At 57.6% G+C, this 20,061-nt stretch overlaps 2 protein-coding genes across 3 annotated transcripts; one reads left to right on the top strand and one right to left on the bottom strand.

Moving 5' to 3' along the window:
- The first annotated feature begins 1,829 nt into the window (after window positions 1–1,829).
- On the top strand, window positions 1,830–5,670 carry TRPT1 (tRNA phosphotransferase 1). 2 transcript variants are annotated; one of them, XM_054035419.1, is made up of 7 exons: window positions 1,830–2,046; window positions 2,461–2,542; window positions 3,766–3,935; window positions 4,244–4,421; window positions 4,642–4,698; window positions 4,919–5,029; window positions 5,557–5,670. In XM_054035419.1, exons 1-7 carry the CDS (start codon window positions 1,951–1,953, stop codon window positions 5,577–5,579), a joined length of 717 nt encoding a protein of 238 aa, XP_053891394.1. In that variant the 5' UTR covers window positions 1,830–1,950; the 3' UTR covers window positions 5,580–5,670. The 2 variants fall into 2 exon arrangements, with proteins under 2 accessions (XP_053891394.1, XP_053891395.1); XM_054035420.1 differs by having other exon boundaries at window positions 4,247–4,421.
- FERMT3 (FERM domain containing kindlin 3) lies at window positions 5,315–17,703 on the bottom strand. The gene is made up of 15 exons (XM_054035418.1): window positions 17,564–17,703; window positions 16,247–16,414; window positions 14,638–14,871; window positions 13,930–14,055; window positions 13,501–13,669; window positions 12,272–12,374; window positions 11,844–11,951; window positions 11,099–11,233; window positions 10,891–10,940; window positions 10,507–10,631; window positions 9,805–9,911; window positions 9,223–9,438; window positions 8,726–8,850; window positions 8,267–8,408; window positions 5,315–6,426 (listed from the first exon to the last, which is right to left on the bottom strand). The coding sequence occupies exons 2-15, from the start codon at window positions 16,404–16,406 to the stop codon at window positions 6,247–6,249; spliced, it is 1,980 nt and encodes a 659-aa protein (XP_053891393.1). The 5' UTR covers window positions 16,407–16,414; window positions 17,564–17,703; the 3' UTR covers window positions 5,315–6,246.
- Window positions 17,704–20,061: the final 2,358 nt, after the last annotated feature.

The following is a 20,061-nucleotide window of genomic DNA, read 5'->3' on the forward strand; positions in this document are numbered from 1 at the left end:
CTGTGGACTATGCATGGATCCTTCCCACCAACCCCATCTGTCCTGAGTTCCCTCGGCCTTCTCCCCATAAATTGCATTAATCTGCCATGCCCCAACCCTGGGAGAAACTGAGGGACAGAGAAGGTGATGGATGTACCTGATATCACACAGCGAGGTGGTAAAGTCAGGAATAGAACCTACACGTCCTGATGCCCAGCTCCGCTGCTGTAACCACTAGGATGCCCTCCCTACCCAGAGCAGATAGTAAACTATTATTATTATCATCCTCATCATATTCTTTGCAACTGCCTTGGCTGGTGGAATGAACTAGGCCAAGGGTGTGTGAGTCAGGGCCTCCCCCAGCCGTCCATATCAGTGGGTGGTGCTGGAGAAAGGGCTCTGTGCAGCAAGGAGGTGAAAGGTGACTCCAGGAGCACAAGCCCTGGGCCGACACGAGGTGCTGCCACAAGCCAACCTGACTCACTGAGTCACCTCCTGCTGGCCAGGGGCTGCTGTCATGGCCTCAGCTCCTGCTCCCCCCCCCAACATTAACCCCTAGACCTCACTCCCTGCCCCATGCTGAGGATAGAACCCAGGAGTCCTGATTCCCAGTCCCTGCCCAGGGAGTGGATTGCACAGTATGGGGTACCTCACCCTTAGCCTCAGTTTACCTGTTCTTAATTTCACCTCATTTTTTCCTCATTTCCCCCACAACACCCTCCTTTCCTGCCCTTTCCCGTCTCCCACTGCCCCAGCTTATGGTGGGGCTGGCATCTGGGATGCTTCCTTCTGCAGCGGAGCCTTGGCCCTTCAAACCCCCTTTGCAAACAGGAGACCTGGCAGCCAGAGCTGGAGCTGCCTGCAAAGCGGATGTGGGGCGCCACCGTGTGTGGCCAGGCAGCACTGCTGGGCCTGCTGCAGGGTCCAGACCCAGCCCAGAGTAGAGAGGAAAAGGGGATGGACAGAGAGACAGTGGTGGAGGGGGATGGATGGGTGGGTATGGGGATAGACAGACAGGCAAGCAGATGGGGAGAGTGACCTGAAGAAGAGCCCTGTGAAAGCTTGTCTATTGCAGCAAGGGAAGTTGGTCTAATAAGCGCTATTACCCCACATTCCCTGTTTGGCTGAGATAGGTGGGCCTGGGGCTAGACAGACAGTCATACGCAGGGATGGAAGATGAACCCTGCTTCTAGGAACCCCCCCCCCCCCCCGATTATTCCACATTTGCCCAGTAGGGGGAGCCTCTCCCCTGCTCCCGGCAAGTGCCACTGGCGCATGCAGGAGCTGGAATACCGGTCTAGATGGGCTCCCACTGCTGGCCAGTTCTACCTGAAAGACTACAACCCCCAGAGGCCTTTGCGGCCCCAAAGCTGGGCCTCCAGGTCACGTACTTGCCCATGATGCTTGGTGGGTGGGGCTGGAGCCGTTGAGTTCAGTTTGCAGCTGTGGTTACTGGGAGACTGGCAGTCTGGTCTGGGACTGGGTAACTGCCCCCAGGCAAGGGGCCGCTGAGAAAGAGGAGGAAGGGAGCGAGAGAGCTGGGGAGTGGGATTGGTGGGGGAGGGGCTCTGGGGGAGGGGGCAGGAGAGTGGGATTGGTGGGGAAGGGGCTCTGGGGAAGGGGGTTTGGGGGAGGGGCAGGAGAGTGGGATTGGTGGGGCAGGAGCTCTGGGGGAGGGGGCAGGAGAGTGGGATTGGTGGGGGAGGGGCTCTGGGGGAGGGGGCAGGAGAGTGGGATTGGTGGGGGAGGGGCTCTGGGGGAGGGGGCAGGAGAGTGGGATTGGTGGGGAGGGGGTTCTGGGAACAGGAGGAGGCAGGAGAGTGGGATTGGTGGGGAGGGGGTTCTGGGAACAGGAGGAGACAGGAGAGTGGGATTGGTGGGGAGGGGTTCTGGGAACAGGGTAACTGCCTGGGGGCACTCTAGGGAGGCTGAGGCTGTACAGAGCACAGGAGCAGGGTGGGAACGACTAGTATGGATCCAGGGGGGGCAGAATCTCAGCAGCCTCTCCCTAGGGCTCTTGGGAGAGGGAGCCGGAAATCTGGGAGTCGAAAGAGGCAGCAGAACCAGGTTAGAGCCAGTCACAATCTCCCCTGCCCCTGACTCTAAACCCCAGCCAGTCTTCTCCCATGGCTAAGCTGGTGACACCTGTCTCCATGGCCAGACTTCTTGCAGGGGTTCCCCCCTCCAGTTCAGGCTTGGTTGGGTGGGGCTGGCAAGAGATGACAGGAACCCCTCCCTAGGAGTGAGTTGGGAATAGAACCCAGGAGTCCTGGCTCCCAGCCCCCTTACTGTAACCCATTAGACCCCTCTCCTCTAACGGAGTTGGAAATAGAACCCAGGAGTCCTAGTTCCCAGTGGCTCATTCAGCCCTTTCTACTGAGGCTGCTGGGGGGAGGGGGAGGAGTTATGTGGGGTTCCCTCTGGGATGAGTCCCCCTCCCCTCCCACTCTCTCCATTCTCTGTCCCCATCTCTCTTTTCAGAACCCGGATGTCCGTCTGTCCAAAGCCTTGTCCTATGTTTTGCGTCATGGAGCAGCCCAGCTGGGGCTGGAGATGGGTGCTGGTAAGTGCACCCATACTCCCACGCATCTGCTCCCCCTGGCCCTGCAGGCAAGCTTCAGGACAGCATCTCTCCTATGGAGAGAAAGCTACTGAACCCCAGCAGAAAGGGCTGAGACAGGGGACCCTCTGCTTAGGTACAACCCCCCATAGCTGACATGGGATCCCTGGCTCTCCTACCTGCCCCTGGGGCCTGAAAGTTCGGGGGGTCATCATGGGGGGCACTTGGTATTGGTGCATGTGCTTCCTGTTCCCAGAGAGGTGGTGGGAGAGAGAGCATAGAGAAGGAGACTAGGGCCGGGCCTGCGATCCACAGACTCATTGCACTAAACAGCCCAGCCCCCTGCTCCAGAGGCTGTGTGCCCCCGCAGGTTATTGGGGACAGGGGTGTGCTGACATGAACTGGCCTGCCCTCTGCTGGAGGGCCCATGGATGGGCACTGCCCCAGGACACCGGGATTCTTCAGCCCTGGGTTGGGTGTGAGGAGAGCCTGAAGGGGTGGGAAGGGGTAGGGCATCTTGTGGAGGCCAAGCTGGTCTTTTCCCTCAACCACCCCCAGTGGATTGCAGAGGGAGATGATGGGGTTAGATGGACCTTGGCATAGTTGGGGCGGGAGATGAGGTAGATCAGATCAGATCAGGGGAGGGATGGGTTAGAGCATGTGAGGACAGGTTAGGTCTAGGCCTTACCAGTGAAGGTTGGAGGGATGAGTAGGAGCTGCAAGGGGGTGTCAGTCTCGGCCGCACTGGTTGGGGGTGCAAAGGGGGTTTAGATCTTGGCCTAGCCAGTTGTGCGGGAATGGGATAGAGCATGCAAGGAGGGGCAGATCTCACCTTCGCTGGTTGGGGGAACAATGGTGTAGGTGTGGGGGTGTTGTGCAAGGAGGGAGGATGAGGTAGGGCATGCGGAGGGCAGGTCTCACCCTCGCTGATTGTGGGGACAGGGAGGATGTGACAGGATGAATGGGGCAGGGGGGTTGGGGTGTGGGGATGGGGACAGGGTAAGCAAGGGGGGCAGGTCTCTGCCTAGCCCCTCGAGGTGTGGAGATGGGGCAAGTCTCAGCCTAGCCCATTGTGGGGGTGGGAGAGGACAAGTGAGGGGGTGAGCAGCAGGTCTCGTCCTAGCCCATTGGGGTGTGGGGAAGGGCCAGGTTTCAGCCTAGCCCATCAGAGTGCGTGGAGGGGGTAGGTCTCTGCCTAGCTGGTCTTATCTGTCTCCCCTCCCTAGATGGGTTCGTAGACGTGGCTGCCCTGCTGAGCCTGCCCCGCTTTGGGGGTGTCTCTGTGGCCGATGTGCGACACGTCGTGGAGACTAACGAGAAGCGCCGCTTTGCCCTGCGCTCCCACCCTAGTGACGGGCACTTGCAGATCCGTGCCAACCAGGGGCACTCACTGCAGGTGCTGGGGGAGGGGTGGTGGGTAGCAGAGAGGGACCCCTCTTCTGGGGAAGCGTGGGGGGAACTGAGTGGAGTGGGCAGTGGGAATCCTACAACCTGGGGTCCCAGAGCACGCGGGATGGGTCAGAGCAGGATCCTCATTCTCCCAGGATGAGGAGTCAGGGGGAAGGACAGGAACGTTGCTTCAGGGGATGGGGGGCAGGGGCACCTTGGACATAAGAAGGGGCAAGAGAATGGGGGCTAAGGGGAGCACAAAAAGGGACTCTAGGCCAGAAGCACCATTGTGATATCCCTGCAATCCCTCACTAGCAGGTGTCAGAGCTAGAGCTGATCCCACTGCTGGAGCCCACAGCCCTACCCCAGACCATGGCCCATGGCACTTACCTGCGACACTGGCCGGCCATCTGCCAGGGGGGCCTTTCCCGCATGGGGCGCAACCATATCCACCTAGCACCTGGGCTGCCCGGGGATGGACATGTCCTCAGCGGTGAGTGTGCACGTTGTACTGGGGAGAGAACCCAGGAGTCCTGCCCCCCCTGTCCCTGGTGCAGTAGTGGGGAGCTTTCTTTGGGGATGGAGGGGCTATGATCCCGAGGGACACTGGTGGTTCTGTGTACAAAGCCCAGTCAGCTGGGGGGATGTGGGTGGGTCTAGGAGTTGCTCCCCATAGCCCGCTTTTGACCACCTCTTTGACTATTGATCCACAGGGATGAGGCAGGACTGTGATGTGGCTATAGTGATCAATGGGCCCCAGGCGCTGGCAGGTGAGTAAGGGGAATGGGGTGGGGGTGAGAGTCTCTGGTGGAAACCAAGAAGTTTCCTTAACCCTTCCAACTGAGGCACCTATCTTCTCAGCAGCAGAACCCAGGAGTCCTGGCTCCCAGCCCCCTCCTCTAACCACTCAACCCCAGTCCCCGCCCTGAGTGGAGGATAGACTCCAGGTGTCCTGGTTCCCATGACCCTGTGTGTTGCTTCCCCCTGCAGATGGGATCAAGTTCTATCGCTCAGCTAATGGTGTCATCCTCACACCGGGTGATGCCGAAGGCCTCCTGCCTCCCCAGTACTTCCAGAGAGTCCTGCAGCTCCGGCCTGACAGTAAGAGTCTCCCCCACCCTGCCTCCTACCTTCTGGGGGGGCTTGGCACTGGGGGTAGGACAGTCTCTGACCATTCCATCATCCCATGAGCCCCACCCACTAGAAAGAGGGGAAGGGACTTGTCCAAAGTCATATAGCAAGTGAGGAGTAGGACCCAGCAGTCCTGACTCCCACTCCCCCTGCTCTAACCCACTAATTTCCACTCCCCTTCCCACATTGGGGATAGAACCTTGGAGTCCGGGGAGCAATTCCCACCCTTCCACAGAGTCACAGACCTGCCCAACATAGTGAGAGCTTGGTTTATTACTCTGTGTTTGCAGTCCCAGCCGACATGCCTGGCTGGCAACTCGTGGCAGAATCCAAGTAGCCGTGGCTTTGATCCTCTCCCAGGGAGTGGCAGAGAAGTGTCCATGGGCCGGTGTGGGGTGGAGGGTCCTGTCATTCCCTGGCATGGTTGGCGAGGGCAGGTGGGTGCAGGAAAGCCAGCTGCTGCCAACACCTTTCTGTATTATTCTTCTCTCTTTCAGGGCATCTGCTACCCCTCAAGTGACCCCCACAGGGCCGAGCCGGCTCCAGGGTCATGACATAGAGGAGAACCAGGGCAGGAGAGAGCAGTGTAAAATAACATCCCTATTGTTCCATCTGCTGCAGCCTCTTTAACCATCTCTCTGCTGGATTTGCCGCACTCCCCACCTCCCCGCAAACACACACAGACACACACACACACACACTGCTGGGGTAGGGGGTGCTGGCTGGGGACCTGTATTCCCCTTTCCATAGAGGACATGCAGGAGTGCTGGGGTGGCAGGGGACACGAGAAGGGATGGGTGGATTAAGGGGTGGCTTGGGCTGGAGTTGTGTAGGCCATTGAGGGGTGGTGTTGGGGCCTTGTGTGTAGGGAATTTGAGGGGGGTAGGTGTTGGGGAGGCTGGGTTGGTTAGCTGGGTGTGTATGGAAACGTGGAGGCTGGGGTTTTGGTGCATGGGGGAGGGGCTTGGGAATGTGTGTGTAGGGATTGGTGGGCTGGTTAAGTTCTGTATGGGGAGGAGGGTGGGTGTGTTGGGGATAGGAGGGTAGGTGGTTGTGATGGGTGGGTGAGGGGTCCATTGTACAGATGGCTGCTCCCTCCCTGTAGGTGGGGCCAATGTTGGCCCCAGCTCTCCCCCCTCCCTGTTGCCCCCTGGTACCCAGCAGGAGATGGGAGCAGTGCTGAGTGCTCACAGGGCCTCGTGGCCCCCTGTCAGCTTGTAGAAAAGCTCCTCGTCGAGGCCCCGGCCCTTGTCGGTGGAGCGGGTGGACAGGAAGATGTACCCCCCGATGTACTCGTGCACGATATTGCACCCGGCCGACACGCTGCTGAATGCCACATTGATGTGCTCATCAAATTCAATCGCCACCTGGGAGAGAGGACGGTAGTGAGGGGCTGGTTGGGGAAAAGAACACAGGAGTCCTGACTCCCACCTTTTAGTGTTGTTAGGAACTGGGGAACCTTTTGGGGAAGAAGTAGCTTGTACCGGGGGAGAATGGACTCCACCTTAACCAAAATGGAACCAGACTACTGGCATGCAAAATTAAAAAGGCTGTAGAGGAGTTTTTAAACCAAGAGCTGGAGGTAAGCAGACAGGTGTGGAGGAGCATATGGCTCAGCAGCGACATTCCTTAGGGATGAATTTATTCAAGGGCAAACTCAGTATCTTAAGATGGAGGATAGGAAAGAAGTTGGTAAAGTACAGACAGGAGCTAGTAAGGAACGGTCAAACATACGACTCTCATTTAAACATAACACATGAAGGCAAGCAACTAAATATTGAGAAAATGTACAAGGGCTTACATACTAATGCTAGAAGGCTAAATACTAAGATGGGTGAACTCGAGTGCCTGGCATTAAATGAGGATATTGGTATAATAGACATTACAGAAACTTGGTGAAATGAGGCTAATCAATGGGACATGGTAATACCAAGGTATGAAATATATAGGAATGACAGTAGGTCATGCTGGTGGGGGTGAGGTGGCACTACATGTTTTAAAAAAATAAAAATAAAAGGGAAAACCTTCAATGAATCAAACTACTGTAAAATCTCTCTGGGTAGAAATTCCAAGCTTGAATAATAAGAGGATTGCAGTAGGAATATACTACTGACCACGAGAGTGACCGTGATTGTGAAATGCTAATGGAGGCTTCAGGGGCTACAAAACCAGAAATCACAGTAGTAATGGGTGATTTCAACTATCCTCATATTGACTGGGTAAATGTCACCTCAGAATGGGGATGCAGAGATGAGACACCCCCCCCCCGTAAATGGCTGCTTCCTGGTGCACCTAGTCTTGTAACCCACAAGGGGAGAGGCTGTTCTTGAACTATGTAGCAATATTGCTGAAAAGGATGCGAGGATCACAATGGATCACACATTGAATGTGAGTCAGCAGCTGCAGAAATGGCTAATATTCTGGGGTGTCGCAAGAGTGTTGCATGTAAAATATGGGAAATAATTGTCCTTCTCTACTTGGCACTGAGGAGGCCTCAGCTGCAGTACTGTACCCAGTTCTTGGCAGTACACTTTAGGAAAGATGGGAACAAACTGGAGAGAGTCCAGAGCAGAGCTACGGAAATGATAAAAGGTTTAGAAACCCTGACCTAGGAGGAAAGGTTAAAAACACTGGGCTTGTTTAGTTATGAGAAAAGAAGACAGAGGGGACCCGCTAATAGTCTTCCAATATGCTAAAGGCTACTACAAAGAGAATGGTGATTAATTGTTCGCCATGGTCCCTGAAGGCAGAATAAGAAATCATCCTTAATCTGCAGCAAGGGAGACTCAGGTCAGACATTAGGGAAAAACTTTCTGACTAAGGGCAGTTAAGCTCTGTGACAGGCTTCCAAGGGAGGTTGTGGAATCCTCATCACTGGAAGTTTTAAGAACAGGTTCGACAAACACTTGTCAGGGATGGTGGAGGTTTATTGGTCTTGCCTCAGCACAGTGGGCAGGACTTGGTGACCTCTCAAGGTCCCTTCCAGCCCTACATTTCTGTGATTTTGTAGACCCACTCGCCTCCCAGAGCCAGGCAAGAGACTCTAGGAGTCCTGGAGCCCAGCCTCCACGGGCACTGGAGAGGAGAAGATGACCCAATACAATTGTGTCTCCTAGGGCATTCCCCTACACCTGCTCTCCCTGTGCCAGATTCCATAATGGCTTGGCATGCTCCTTATAGGCCCCGCACCCTCTTCCCTGCACTGACCTGACGGATGTCCCAGTTGACATTCCACTGGCGCATGTTGCTGTACCGCCAAGTCTTCACCACGTCTCCCACGGCCAGGTCGATTCGGATCAGACGATTATTGGCGATGCCCAGGATCTCATCCTTCCTACTGCCCTTGAACCTGCGGAGCATGGAGGGGTTGGGGGGTCAGGACTCCTGGGTCGTATTGCAGTTTGGGGGTGGGGGACAGCAGTGTATGGATTACAGCAGGAGGAGCTGGGGGTCAGGACTCCTGGTTTCTATCCCCAGCTCAGTGGGGAGAGGAGTGAGGTTGAGTGGGTTGGGGATGGAGTGGAAGGACTGGACGTCAGGACTTCTGGGTTCTATCCCTGGCTCTGTAGGTGAGTGAAGTGGGGTCCAGTGGTTAGAACGGGGGGGAGGGGAAGGAGTCAGGACTCCTGGGTTCTACCCTTGGCTCTGTGGGGCGGGGTGCCTCACCTGACCACAAAGTAGGAGATGCCGAAATCAGGCAGCGACTGCCAGGCCTGGATAAACCTCATCTTGGCCTCGGTGAGTGAGAGCTGGGCCACGTTCTGATGGGCTTCCAGGATGCGCGGGGTTAACTGTGGGCAGGAAACATGGGTCAGTGTTTCACTGTGTTCCAGGCCTGATCACTGCTTGGATGGGAGACCTCCCGGGAGAATGGTGGGGGGGGTGCTCCCCTCACCACCTCACAGTCATTGCTGGCCCCATTACCCAAGTGCAGCGGAAGGGGGCGCTGTGCTGCAAGGAGCAGGGCAGGGTGGGGGGCTCAGCAGAGGGGGTTCTGCCCTCGCAGTCAGTGCCGTCCCCATTAGGGGGAGCTGTGCTAGAGGTGGGGCTCCATAGGGGATGTCTCCTCTTGCAGTCAGTTTGACTCCATCCTGGGGCCACCCTTTGCTTCAGGGAGTGGGGCAGGGAGCTCAGTTGGGGTTGCTGCCCCAACCCCCACCTACCTGTTTCGGCTTGAATTTCTTCTGGTAGCGGGGGGACACCAGCCACTGGGTGCCCATGGCCTCGGCATCAGGGGTCGCGGGCACGTCAGGACTGGCTCTCTGCAGCTGCAGGAAGGACAGGATGTTCTGCACCTCAGACTGATACGTGCTGTCTGCCATGGTCCGGCCCTTGGCTGCCAGCCGGCACCCTGCCATCCAGTGGGCATACTGCTGCTCCTGCGGAGGGGTGTGGGGGGAGGGAAGAGAAAGGAAGGGAGGGGGTTAAAGGAGGGGGAGGCACTAGAGACCCTCAGCTGAGACCACCGCTGCAATACATCTCAGTAGCCAGACCCCAGCAGTACAGAGCCTGCAGCCCCTTTCTAGAGGATAATCCCATTCACCCACCAATTCACAGCCCCTTCCCCCAGTATAGCCCCACCACAGCCCTCCCTTTATGGTGTAATCCCACTGCCCTCTCACTCCCCACAACCCTCTTCCTACATGGTACATCCCAAATGCATCCTCCAATGTGACTCCCTAGGGTATAATCCCATGGCACCCACCCACCCCACAGTCCAATCCCACTGCTGCCCTCCAACTCACGTCCTCACAGCGCAGGTACACCTCGCTCATCCCCTCCGGAGATGGCACCAGCAGTCTGATGCAGAACTTTTGGCCTGAGATGTTGACATCCGGTACCACCTCACAGCCTGAAATTGGGGGTGGGGGGAGTGGAATGCAGCGTATCTGGTGATTAAAATGCTTTATTGTGGCTGCAAAAACACCTCAAAATCCCATGGGGTTGGGGGACAATCTCTCGCCTCTGTGTTGACCTATGGAACTACTTGCTACAGGAGTTTTAGGGAGGCCACAGCTTTAGGGAGATTAGATCTGGCTGTTAGTTGATGCCAGAGACCAGTGGCTGGCTGCGAATGGCAGGGGCCAGAAAAGAAAATCCCGTCCTTTTCCTTTCAGTTAAACAGTGGAACTCCCTGCTACTGGAGTGCAAAAGGCCCAGGAGGTTGGAATAGAGCGGATTTGACGTTTCTCTAGGGAAAGGGATTCCCTTGCACCCTGGGTGCTGATGGCAAGAGACCCTCGTGCTGCAGGTGGAATATACATGGGGGGAATCCCGCCCAGCATCGCCTGGTGAGGGGAGCTCAGTGTTGAGGGAAGGCTTACACTCAGCTCTCTGAAGCAGCAGGCTTTGTGCGAGCTGGGACACAGCGGGCTGGATGAGCCCATCAGTCTGATCGGGAGAGTGTGCGGGAGAAGACATGCTGGGGGAAGGGATGCCGTACTCACCCTTGAGATTGAGCTGCTGCACGGGCTCACCCAGCGCCTCCTCACGGCTCTTGTAGTAGGAGATGGAGGTCTCTTTGAACACCACCCAGTGCTGCTTGTAGCCCTTGAGCGTCAGCTTGCGGGGCCTATGGAGGAGGGCGTCAGTGCCAAGGTGGAAGGGGCACAGTCGGGCACCCCCCAAGTATGGGAGACACACACAGTCCCCCTTGGACCCTGAGCCGTGACATGGGGCAGGTGCAAGAGGACAGCTTGGGGGATGAAGTCAGGCATGTTATTGGAACTGAGCACTATATCCCACGTTGCTCCCAGAGCAGGGGTAGAACCCAGGAATCCTGACTTCCAGCCCCTGCCCCCATAGTGAGGATGAAAGAGTCTGGGGCTCACCTGAATATCCGGAGATAATCCTTCAGCTCAGGGATGGTGGTGAGATTTTCCTGCCAGGAGACCAAGACACAGTCACCCGCTGCTACTCCAGCCCAGCCCCCCGATGCCGCTCAATCCTGCAGCCTCCTGATATTCCAACCTAGCCGCCCCCCCCCCCCCCCCCCGCCCAGCTCTGCTGGTGCCCTTCACGCCCCCATGCCCCCCTTACCAGCATTTCCGAGGTTGATGTCCCCCCCTCCAGCTTGACCTGGAGGTTGGACAGGGCTGAGTCCAGGTCATCCATGCCTTGCTCCCCAGCTGGCTCTGTGGGGTCAGCACTCAGGGAGAGCTTGTTGATGTGATACTGGAGGGCAGGGGGAGGCAGGTTAGTTGGGGAGAAGGGAGAGGGAGATCTTCACCCCACCCACCCAGATAGCCCCCACATGGGACTGACTCACTGGCTTGACCTGGAGGAATGGATCCTTGTTCACCCGGGTGGGAGAGCTCCAGGGGTAGTTAGCCCTGGCCCCACTCGGTGAGCTCTGGGGAAGACAGACCCCAGCCCAGCTGGGGGTGGGGTGTGGAAATATATTGGGTAGGGGTGCCCTGTAGGAGGGAGGGGCAAGATCCCCACTAGGTGGGAGTGCTTGGGGGACAGATGGATCCCAGCCCAGCTGGGTGGGACGGCTCCAGAGATGGTTAATCCTGGCCCCACTGGACGAGCTCTGGGGAAGATAGATCCCAGCCTGACTGTGGGTTGGCGGGTGTTCCATGGCGGGGGAAAGGATGGATCCTGGCTATCTGCGGGTGCTTCATGTGAAGGGGGGAAGGGGATGGATCCCAGCTTGACTGTTGGGGGGGATCCCTGGTAGGTGGGTCTGGATCCCAGCCCAGCAGCGGGAGGTGGATCCCGGCCTAGCTGGGGGAAGCAGGGGAAGGGGGGGAGGGTCTGGGGGTGGGTGGAGTTCCAGTACCTGCAGGGCAGCGAAGACCATCATCTCCTCCTCGGTGCTTTCGGTCTCCTCCAGCAGCACGGCCCAGCGCGCCTGCTCATACAGCTGGGTGATGCGCACCGCATCATACTGCAGCACAGGGGACAGGAAAGGTGGACGGGGGTTAGGGGTCAATGGGGGAAATTAAGGGGGAGTAGCAGGGAAGGGGGTGGAACAGGGGTCTGGAGGAGAGTTGGGTCGGGGGGGAGGGGGTCCTGGGCTCCAGATCCAAAAAGTCAGGGTAGGTTTGAGGGAGGAAGGGAGAGTCTGGGGAGAGGCAATGGAGTGTGGTAGGGGTTGGGGGTCCCTCCTTCGGCTCCCGCATGAAGTAACCAGGACAGGCTGGCTGTGTTTGGGGAGTGAAGGATGGACCGGAGAGCCCGGGAGGAGGAGGCACAGGGAGGTCCTACCTTGGGCTCCAGGTCAAAGAAGTTGTAATATTTGAACCGCAGCCAGAGCTGCTCGTTCTCCAGCACATCCTGCTGCATCAGTGACCGCGAGGAGCTCAGCCACCTGGAGGGGAACATGGGAATTGTCATATTTGTAAGAACAGGCATGACTCAGTTTCCCCACCCACTTGGGATTGCCACCCACTGGGCGGGAAGGGGTTACCTTCCCATCTAGGGCAGGGGAGACAGGATGGCTGTGGGTCTCTCTAGCTTGGGGGTGGGGGAAGAATGCACCATCAAGAACTGTCCCTAGGGAGGGAACCTTGGAGTGATACCGGGACCCCCACTGGCCAGCCAAGGGAGGCTGAACATGTGTGACCCCAGCATGTGTGACCTCTGTGGGCTGGGGTGGGAGGGAGAGGGCAGTGTCCCCGCACAGCGTGAGCCCTCGTGCTGATGCCCTGATCCCAGCATGGAAGGGCTTTGGCCACCGTAGCTAGAGAGTGTTTCCACCAGCCTAGCTCTCCCACGTGGGAGAAGCTGCATCCCCCAGCAGCAGTTGTGGGAAGCTCTGCCAGTCAGGCCTGGGCTAGGAACTGGGCTGACCATATAGCACTCATAAGGCAAGTCAGGGTCAGCTCTCCCCGTGCCCTGTCGCTGTAAGGACGGAAGGTCTGACCAGCGTGGGGTGCCCGCCAAGAGCTCGTGCAGGCGGTGTGCGAGGGAGGGTTCACTCTTGGATACTAAGGGTAACACTCCACCCTGGTCTAGGAGTGAGATCACGGACAGAAGACAGGGAAGCCTGGCAGGAGCCTAGGGAACGGGACAGGTGGCTGCCAGCATGGACTCCGGGCTGAGCCTGGCTTTCTGTGTTGAACTAAGAACCCCATGATGCTGGATTCCAGGGGACTAGAAAACGCTGGCTTGCTCTGAACAGGCTGCACTGGGTCACTGCAGGGAACTGAACACAGAGAAACCACTGGGGAGATACAGAGAGACATGGGGGGCTGGAGCCCAGGCCCCACCTAGGCGTGCTGGAGTCGTGGGCTCATCCTAACTCCATGGCCCGGCACGCCCGGGCGCCGTTAGAGGTGATGGTATAAAGGCTGGGGGTACAGAACGCCCTGGAATCCATGACGGGACCCAGCTGTGGTGCTGCCCCCAGGCACAGGGCCATCAGGAGCAGCTGTCTGCCCCCTCCCTGTCAGTTCTCCCAGTGCCCCTCAATCCCAACCCGCAGCTCCTCTCACCGGCTGTTGATCTGGGCCTTCTCCACGAGGTTGCTGGGCCGAGGCATCTTCAGTACGTGCTCGGGGGTCAGGCCAGTCCAGCTCACTGACAGCATCCGATAACAGGCCTCAGTGGCGGGGCTATCCGAGAAATGGGCCGGCATCCCCCGGAACGGCTGCTGCTCCGCACCTGTGGGAAAAGGGAGGGCTTCTGCTCTGTGCACAAGGCGGGTTAGCGGCGCCCAGGCAGACGCACACCGCGGGGGCACACACAGCAGGGCAGCCTCTCACACCAGTCCTCGTGCTCACTAGTGCATGTACCCTCTGGCACAAGTACATGAGGGCACTCTCACAGGCACTCACACTAGTGCACTAGCATGCACGCTCACCCCAGCACTTGCAGGAGAGCGCACTCACACGCCCCTGCCCACCCCCCTCATCCGTACTCACTGGCTGGCAGCACCACCCCGCTTAGGTCAAACTCATCCTCTGTCCCCAGCGCCGGCCCCTTCCGCTTCTTTTTGTTCTTCTCCTCAGGCGCCCGCAGCAGTGAAAGCTCCTCGGCATGCCGGATACCTGGCGGGAGAGGACACGGGGTGAGAGAGCTCCCCAGTAAGGGGGCCTTCCCCCAGCTCCTCCTCATTCCATCTGTCTGGGCCCCTGCCCCTCTTTCCCAAAAGTCCCATTCCTCCTCCCCGTGCCCACCCAGGCTTTTCTCCCTACTTTTCCTCACTCCCAACCCCTCCCCTCACCCCCTTGTACCTCCCTGCACTCCTCTCCCCCTGCACACCTTCCCGACCCCTGCTCCTCCCAGAGTACCCTGCTCCTCCCCTTACCGCTCCCTGGGTCACCTCCTCACCCCAGACACTGGCCTGTCTATGCTCGTACTCCCCACCTGGGAAGGGGTAGACGGGGAGAAGAGCCCCAGGAGCTAGGTAGATGTGATGTCACTGATTTGTCATGACTCCCCATGCACTTTTTCTAGACATCTTTAAGCACTGCCCCCGCCAGCACCTCCACAACCCCTACCCCACTGCACCTTTGCCCTTCCCTCCTCCAAAACGCCTGCTCCTCCCTGATGCTCACCCTCAATGTCTAACCCCTGCATCCTTCTCCACCCTCGGGCCGTCTATGCCCCACCCCCTCCTGGGCACTCACTCAGCACCCGGCAGATGCCAGCCACAGCACGGAAGACGGGCTCAGAGAAGCTGGCATGGACACGGATCATCCGCCGGTTGGGCAGCTGCAGCCGCACAGGCTTGTGCTGAGGTGTGTACCGGAGACGGGCGTCTGCCTGCAGCCCGTACTTATCCAGGGTCCAGTTGGTCTTGAGCAGCCAGAGTTTCTTCTGCTCCCACCAGAGAGCGTGGTCTGACCAGTTCTGCTTCACCTCTGGGGGCAAAGCACCGTAGTTTGCACAGGGACCCCTTGTCTGGTGCTGAGATGCAGCCACCTCTGGGGTGGGGTATGGGGGTTGTTTATATAGGGACCCCTCGCACAGCACTGAGATGCAGCCAGTGCCACCTCAGGGTGGGACGCAATAGGTAGCTCCCAGTATAAAGAGGATGCTGCAACCCCAGGAGCTGAACCGTGCAAACCACACACAATACAACTACAGACGTCTAAACCAGAGCCATGGTTACTGGGGCAGGGTCCTGGCTTCCCCACGCTAACCACTAAGCCCCATTCCCCTCCTGGAGTTGGAAAAGAATGCAGGTGTCCTGATTCGCAGCCCACCCTTCTCTAACTCACTAACCCCCCCTCCCCCCCCAGAGCCAGGAATAGAATCCCAAGCCCTGAAGGCTATTTATAGCCATAGGCTCTGGCTAGCTGACCCCTTATCAGCCTCCATCCAGGGTATGGGCCTCACAGTCTCCAGCAGCAGCAGCTACAGCTGCTATCAGGCACTGCCAGGGGAAGGTCCCCATACCACATAGACTGGCCACAGGAAGACATGGCACAGGCCCACCTTGTGTCCTGGGCAGATAAGGAGTCACTTCCTGTTGGATTGGTCCCTGGGCCCCCCTCCCACCAGGCCCCAGGCACCTCCCTCACTGGTACCTTAGGGGAGTGGGGGGCAGGGGGCAGACACTGTAGGGGAGTACAGGAGAGGGAGACACGTGGAGACAGACGGATGGAGACGGACGGATGGATCACTAACACCTAAAGGACAGACAACTGGGCAGACTAGAGCCCAGCCAGGCGTTCCAGGGTTGGCCCACCCCCACAGATGGCAGGTGCTTGTCTCCCTGACACAGAGGGCAATTCTGGGGTAATCGGGGAGGCAGTGCCCCAGCCAGACCCTGATCCTGCACAGAGTAGGAGGGGAGAGACAGGAACTGAGGGTGGAACTGGGCGATTCGGAGTTACTTCCTTGCATCAGGGCCATGACTCAGCCTGCATCATGTGAGAGACTGGCAGGAACAGCAGGGATTGGGGTCTAGTGGTTAGAGCAGGGGGCTGGGAGTCAGGAGTCCTGAGTTCCATTCCCAGCTCTGGGCTGGGGGGGAGTGGGAATTTGAGGTGCCCTAGGGTAGAGGGTTGGGGAACCCTCCTCTCTGATGCTAAGATGGGTGATGCTGGGAATCCCACAGCAGGAAGTTGGTGGCTACTGGAGGGGGAAGTGCGGCAGGGAGATTTAAAGGGACAGAACATCCATGCAGGGGCTCACCCATTGTGGGGAGAAGCGTGTAAAGTGGGGAGAGGATTTAATGGGAGAGGACACCCCTCCATGTAACCCACAGCAGCAGGGGGACCCCATACTTACTGATCTTATCCACAATCTGCAGCATGACGCCCCCAATGTGCACATCTCCGGTGACTCGCAGGGTGAGGGGCTCGGCCTCAGGCCCCAGCTCCTCCACAGCCACGTTCAGCTCCCAGGAGGAATCGATGTAATCCCCGCTCGCTGTCTTCAGCCCGGCCATGGCGAGCCCTGGAACCAGTGCAGCACAAGGGTCACAAGGGAGACAGGATACGGGAGTTTTGTGCACACCTCTGGAAGGGGAGCAGGGTCTAGGGGGTTAGACCAGGGGGGCTGACAGTCAGGACTCCTGGGTTCTATCCTCAACTTCAATGGTCAGTGTAACAAGGGTGGGGGGGAGGCTTGTCCCTTTTTCTCTCTGTATGTCAGTGGGTCAGTAGCGCTGGGGTGGTACAAGGGGATGAAGGGGTGAGAACGACCCCACAGTTCAGCAAGGGACACATCCCACCCCTGCCCATTACACGGAGGGAGAGGATTTGCCTTCCTCCAAAGCACAGGGGGGAGGCAGAAATAGCTGGACCACTGCTCCCATACCGCAGCACTAGGCTGGCCCAGTGTTGTGCTCGGGGACTGCAGGGCACAGGATCCCAGGCTAGATGGGAGCCAAGGAATCCCAGTCCTGGCAGGAGTGAGGTGGTGCTGGGTGGGCCCCGGGGAGTCTGTCCTGCAAACAGCTGATCAGGCCAGAGAGCTAGCGTCAGGACTCATGAGTTCTATCCCCAACACTGGGAGGGAAGTGGGGTCTAGTGGGTTAGAGCAGGAAGGACTGAGAATCAGGACTCCTGGGCCCATTGCTGACCATGGGGGCGGGGGCACACACCACCAATCCTTCCCAACTCATTACTTCTCACTCCCCAACAAGAGCTGGCAACAGAACCCAGGGATCCTGACCCTCCATCCCCCAGGTTGATACACAGTCACAGTTTACCCCTGATCCCTAGCTCATAGCTGAAGGCCACAAGGGCTGATACAAATCAGCAGGTGGGTAAATGCCAGGAGCCCCAGAAGTAGAGTAGAGAGCCAGGCACCCAAAGAGTGAGGCCTGGCCCCAGGGACAGCCCCCCCCCCATCCTTTCAGCTACCCACAAGGAATTCTCCCATGGCTGGGTAGGAAGTGCCATGTGTCTAGCTAAATCACACCTCCATGCAGCCGGTCCCCAACCCCCACCCAAAATGGGGTCCCCTCTTCCACTTCAGTGGAGAATTGTGCATAAGGGCACGTGGCAAACTCGTGTGGGGGGATAGATGGAGTGGGACCTGCCAAGGCACTGTAAAGTGGAACCTTCCACCCCCAGCCCCACCATGCAGCCAGCCCCTTACCGTTCCAGGTGTGGACTCTCTCCGACGCTCCTGGAGCGGTTAGCTCAACTAGCACCGATAGGGATCCAGCCTGGGCTCTGTATCCCTCCCCAGCGTGCCTGCTGTCAAATCACTCCAGCCCGTTGCTCTAGCCCAAGGCGTTTCCCTTACGTGCCCCCCCCCCCCCTCACTTCCTCTCAGCCCGCCCAGCAGTTTGCTCAACAGCTCCAGGGCTCTGCATTTTGTTTGCCTTGAGCAGGAAGTCCTTCGCATCAGGGCCCAATGGCAACTCAGGCACCTGCTGCGTCCCTGGGATTGCTTTAGAGTAACGCCCACACTGCTGTGGGCAGCATGTAGGCCCTTCCTAGTTGGGACTGTCTTTCACTTTGTAGCTGAAGCACCTAGTACTATAGGGACCCTGATCTCAGTTATGGTTTGTGCAGCACCCAGCACAACAGGGCATCCTAGCTCAACCCAGGGGGATGGCAATGCCTGGCCCCAGGGGGGGCACCCCTTTATTAATCCACAGGACAGACAGCAACTATTGGAACACAAAGGGAAAAGAAAGGGAGTCTCCCTATGAATTTTCCTCTGCCCCACTGAGCAGCACATAGTGAAAACACATAGGCAGTGGAATTCATGGCCACATTATTCCATTAGAGGCCAAAGGTTCAGAAAGGATTTAAGTTCATTCAGGGGCTAATCAAGCAGGTGGCAAGAATGTATGAGGGGGATGAATAGGAGCAGAATGCCAACAGGTGTTCAGTGGGGGGAGTGTGCCCTGTGAGCAGGGCCCCAGGGTTACTTGAATCTTCCTCTGAAGCAGGAAGCACTGAGGGGAGACTGGACTCTGGGCCCAGTGAACTCACTGGGCTGATCTGGTTTTGCAGTTCTTATGTTCCCACATTGCTGTTGGCCATTGGAATTTGGGGCACTGTTGAGAAGCATCCAACTGTGCATGGCAACTGTCTTTGGAGTGCTAGGGTACTTATCACTTCTCCTACCCTGGATCGCACGTGTCTTGCTTCCCTAATTGCCCCTAGGTCACACATTTCAGCAGAGAATGCTGCAGTCCCAACTCTTTTCTAAGCCATTAGACCCCACTCCTAAGAATGGAACCCCAGGAGTCCTGAGTCCCAGTTCTGCTCCAACTGACCCCTCTCCTCCTAAACTGAAGTACAATCCTCAAGGCTTGGCTTGTCAACGTAGGACTGCACTGGCTGGCAGTTTATCAACACAACTCTGGGAGCAAAAACAGCCAAAAAGAGCCTTGATCAGAGTTAACACCCAGCTCCCAGCTGAACACAGAGCTGAGTGGGCATATCTGGGCAGAAGGCGAATGGGAGTGGCTGCATGTCAGACACTTGAAGTTGGGGGTGTGGGAGGAGGAAGCTGATGGGACAAGCTAGAAAGGGGAAAGTTTGAGCTGGGTTGCGGGATCCAAGAGGCATTTAGTTTGCACGTGCCTGTTCCTGCACCTCTCTCCTTACAGGTGGGTTTAGATTTGTCCAGGCCATGGAATGATCAATGCACAGGAACAGCGCACAGCATTTTAGAGACCATTTTGGCACATCACACTGGGATCTGAACAACTAAGCCTGCGTCACATCGCTAGTTCCTGTTCTGCGGCAGAGCCCCCTTCCTGCCTCTGTGGGTGCTGTATTTATAGCAGCAGAAGCTCCGTTCAGGCGCAGCCTCTGGGGAAGGGGGATGGGACGCAGCTGCTAAGGTCCCCCGGGGAAAAGGGTAGGTGCACCCTGCAGCTGGGATCAGCTGGCTGCAGAATCAGCCCACTCGCTGCACTGGGGCTACAGAGTTCTGCCTTTCTAAGGTGGGGGGAAATACACCCAGTGCCACAGCTCCCTCCGCTAGCCGGGAGAATGAGATGTAGCAATATCCCCCCCCGGCCCCATCCTCAGCCCATGTGACCCCCTGCAATGTCATAAGTACTGCATGACACGGGAGCGGACCCTGTAGGGCAACAGGCTGGGGCAGGGTACCCCCTAGGGGCAGCTTGACACACCCCTTGCAAAGTGTGCCCTGCTACCAGGGTGTTTGTCATCTCTCCAGGATAGGGCCTTCATACCAACCACTATCTTCTCCCCTCAAGATAGGGATTCCAGGGAAGAAGCCAGGCATCTCACAACAGTAGAGACCAGAGCCTGTACTATCTGTTCATGAGCTTAAAGGCTATAGGCCAGGAGCTGGAATGGTGTCAACATAACCGTCAGCTTGTGACACCAGCAGAGGATCCAGATCCCGCCTGTCTGGGTACATATCGAGACGTGCCAGTGAGATTCATACCAGTAAGTGAAACAGGAAGTGACAGATACAGCCACTGACAAGTGAAGCCATGTGCCTTCTAGCGCCCCTTGTGGACGGCCAGCCGCAAAGCACGCTGGCTGCTAAGAGACAACTCATGCAACCTTTCTAAAGTGTACATGGACACGTCTAGGATCACAGACCTTCCCTTGTTTGTCTGGTGGGTAGGAGGGATGGACACAGACCCAGAAGCACCG

The sequence above is a fragment of the Malaclemys terrapin genome, chromosome 7 (genome assembly GCF_027887155.1).
Source record: "Malaclemys terrapin pileata isolate rMalTer1 chromosome 7, rMalTer1.hap1, whole genome shotgun sequence".
NCBI lineage: Eukaryota > Metazoa > Chordata > Testudines > Emydidae > Malaclemys > Malaclemys terrapin.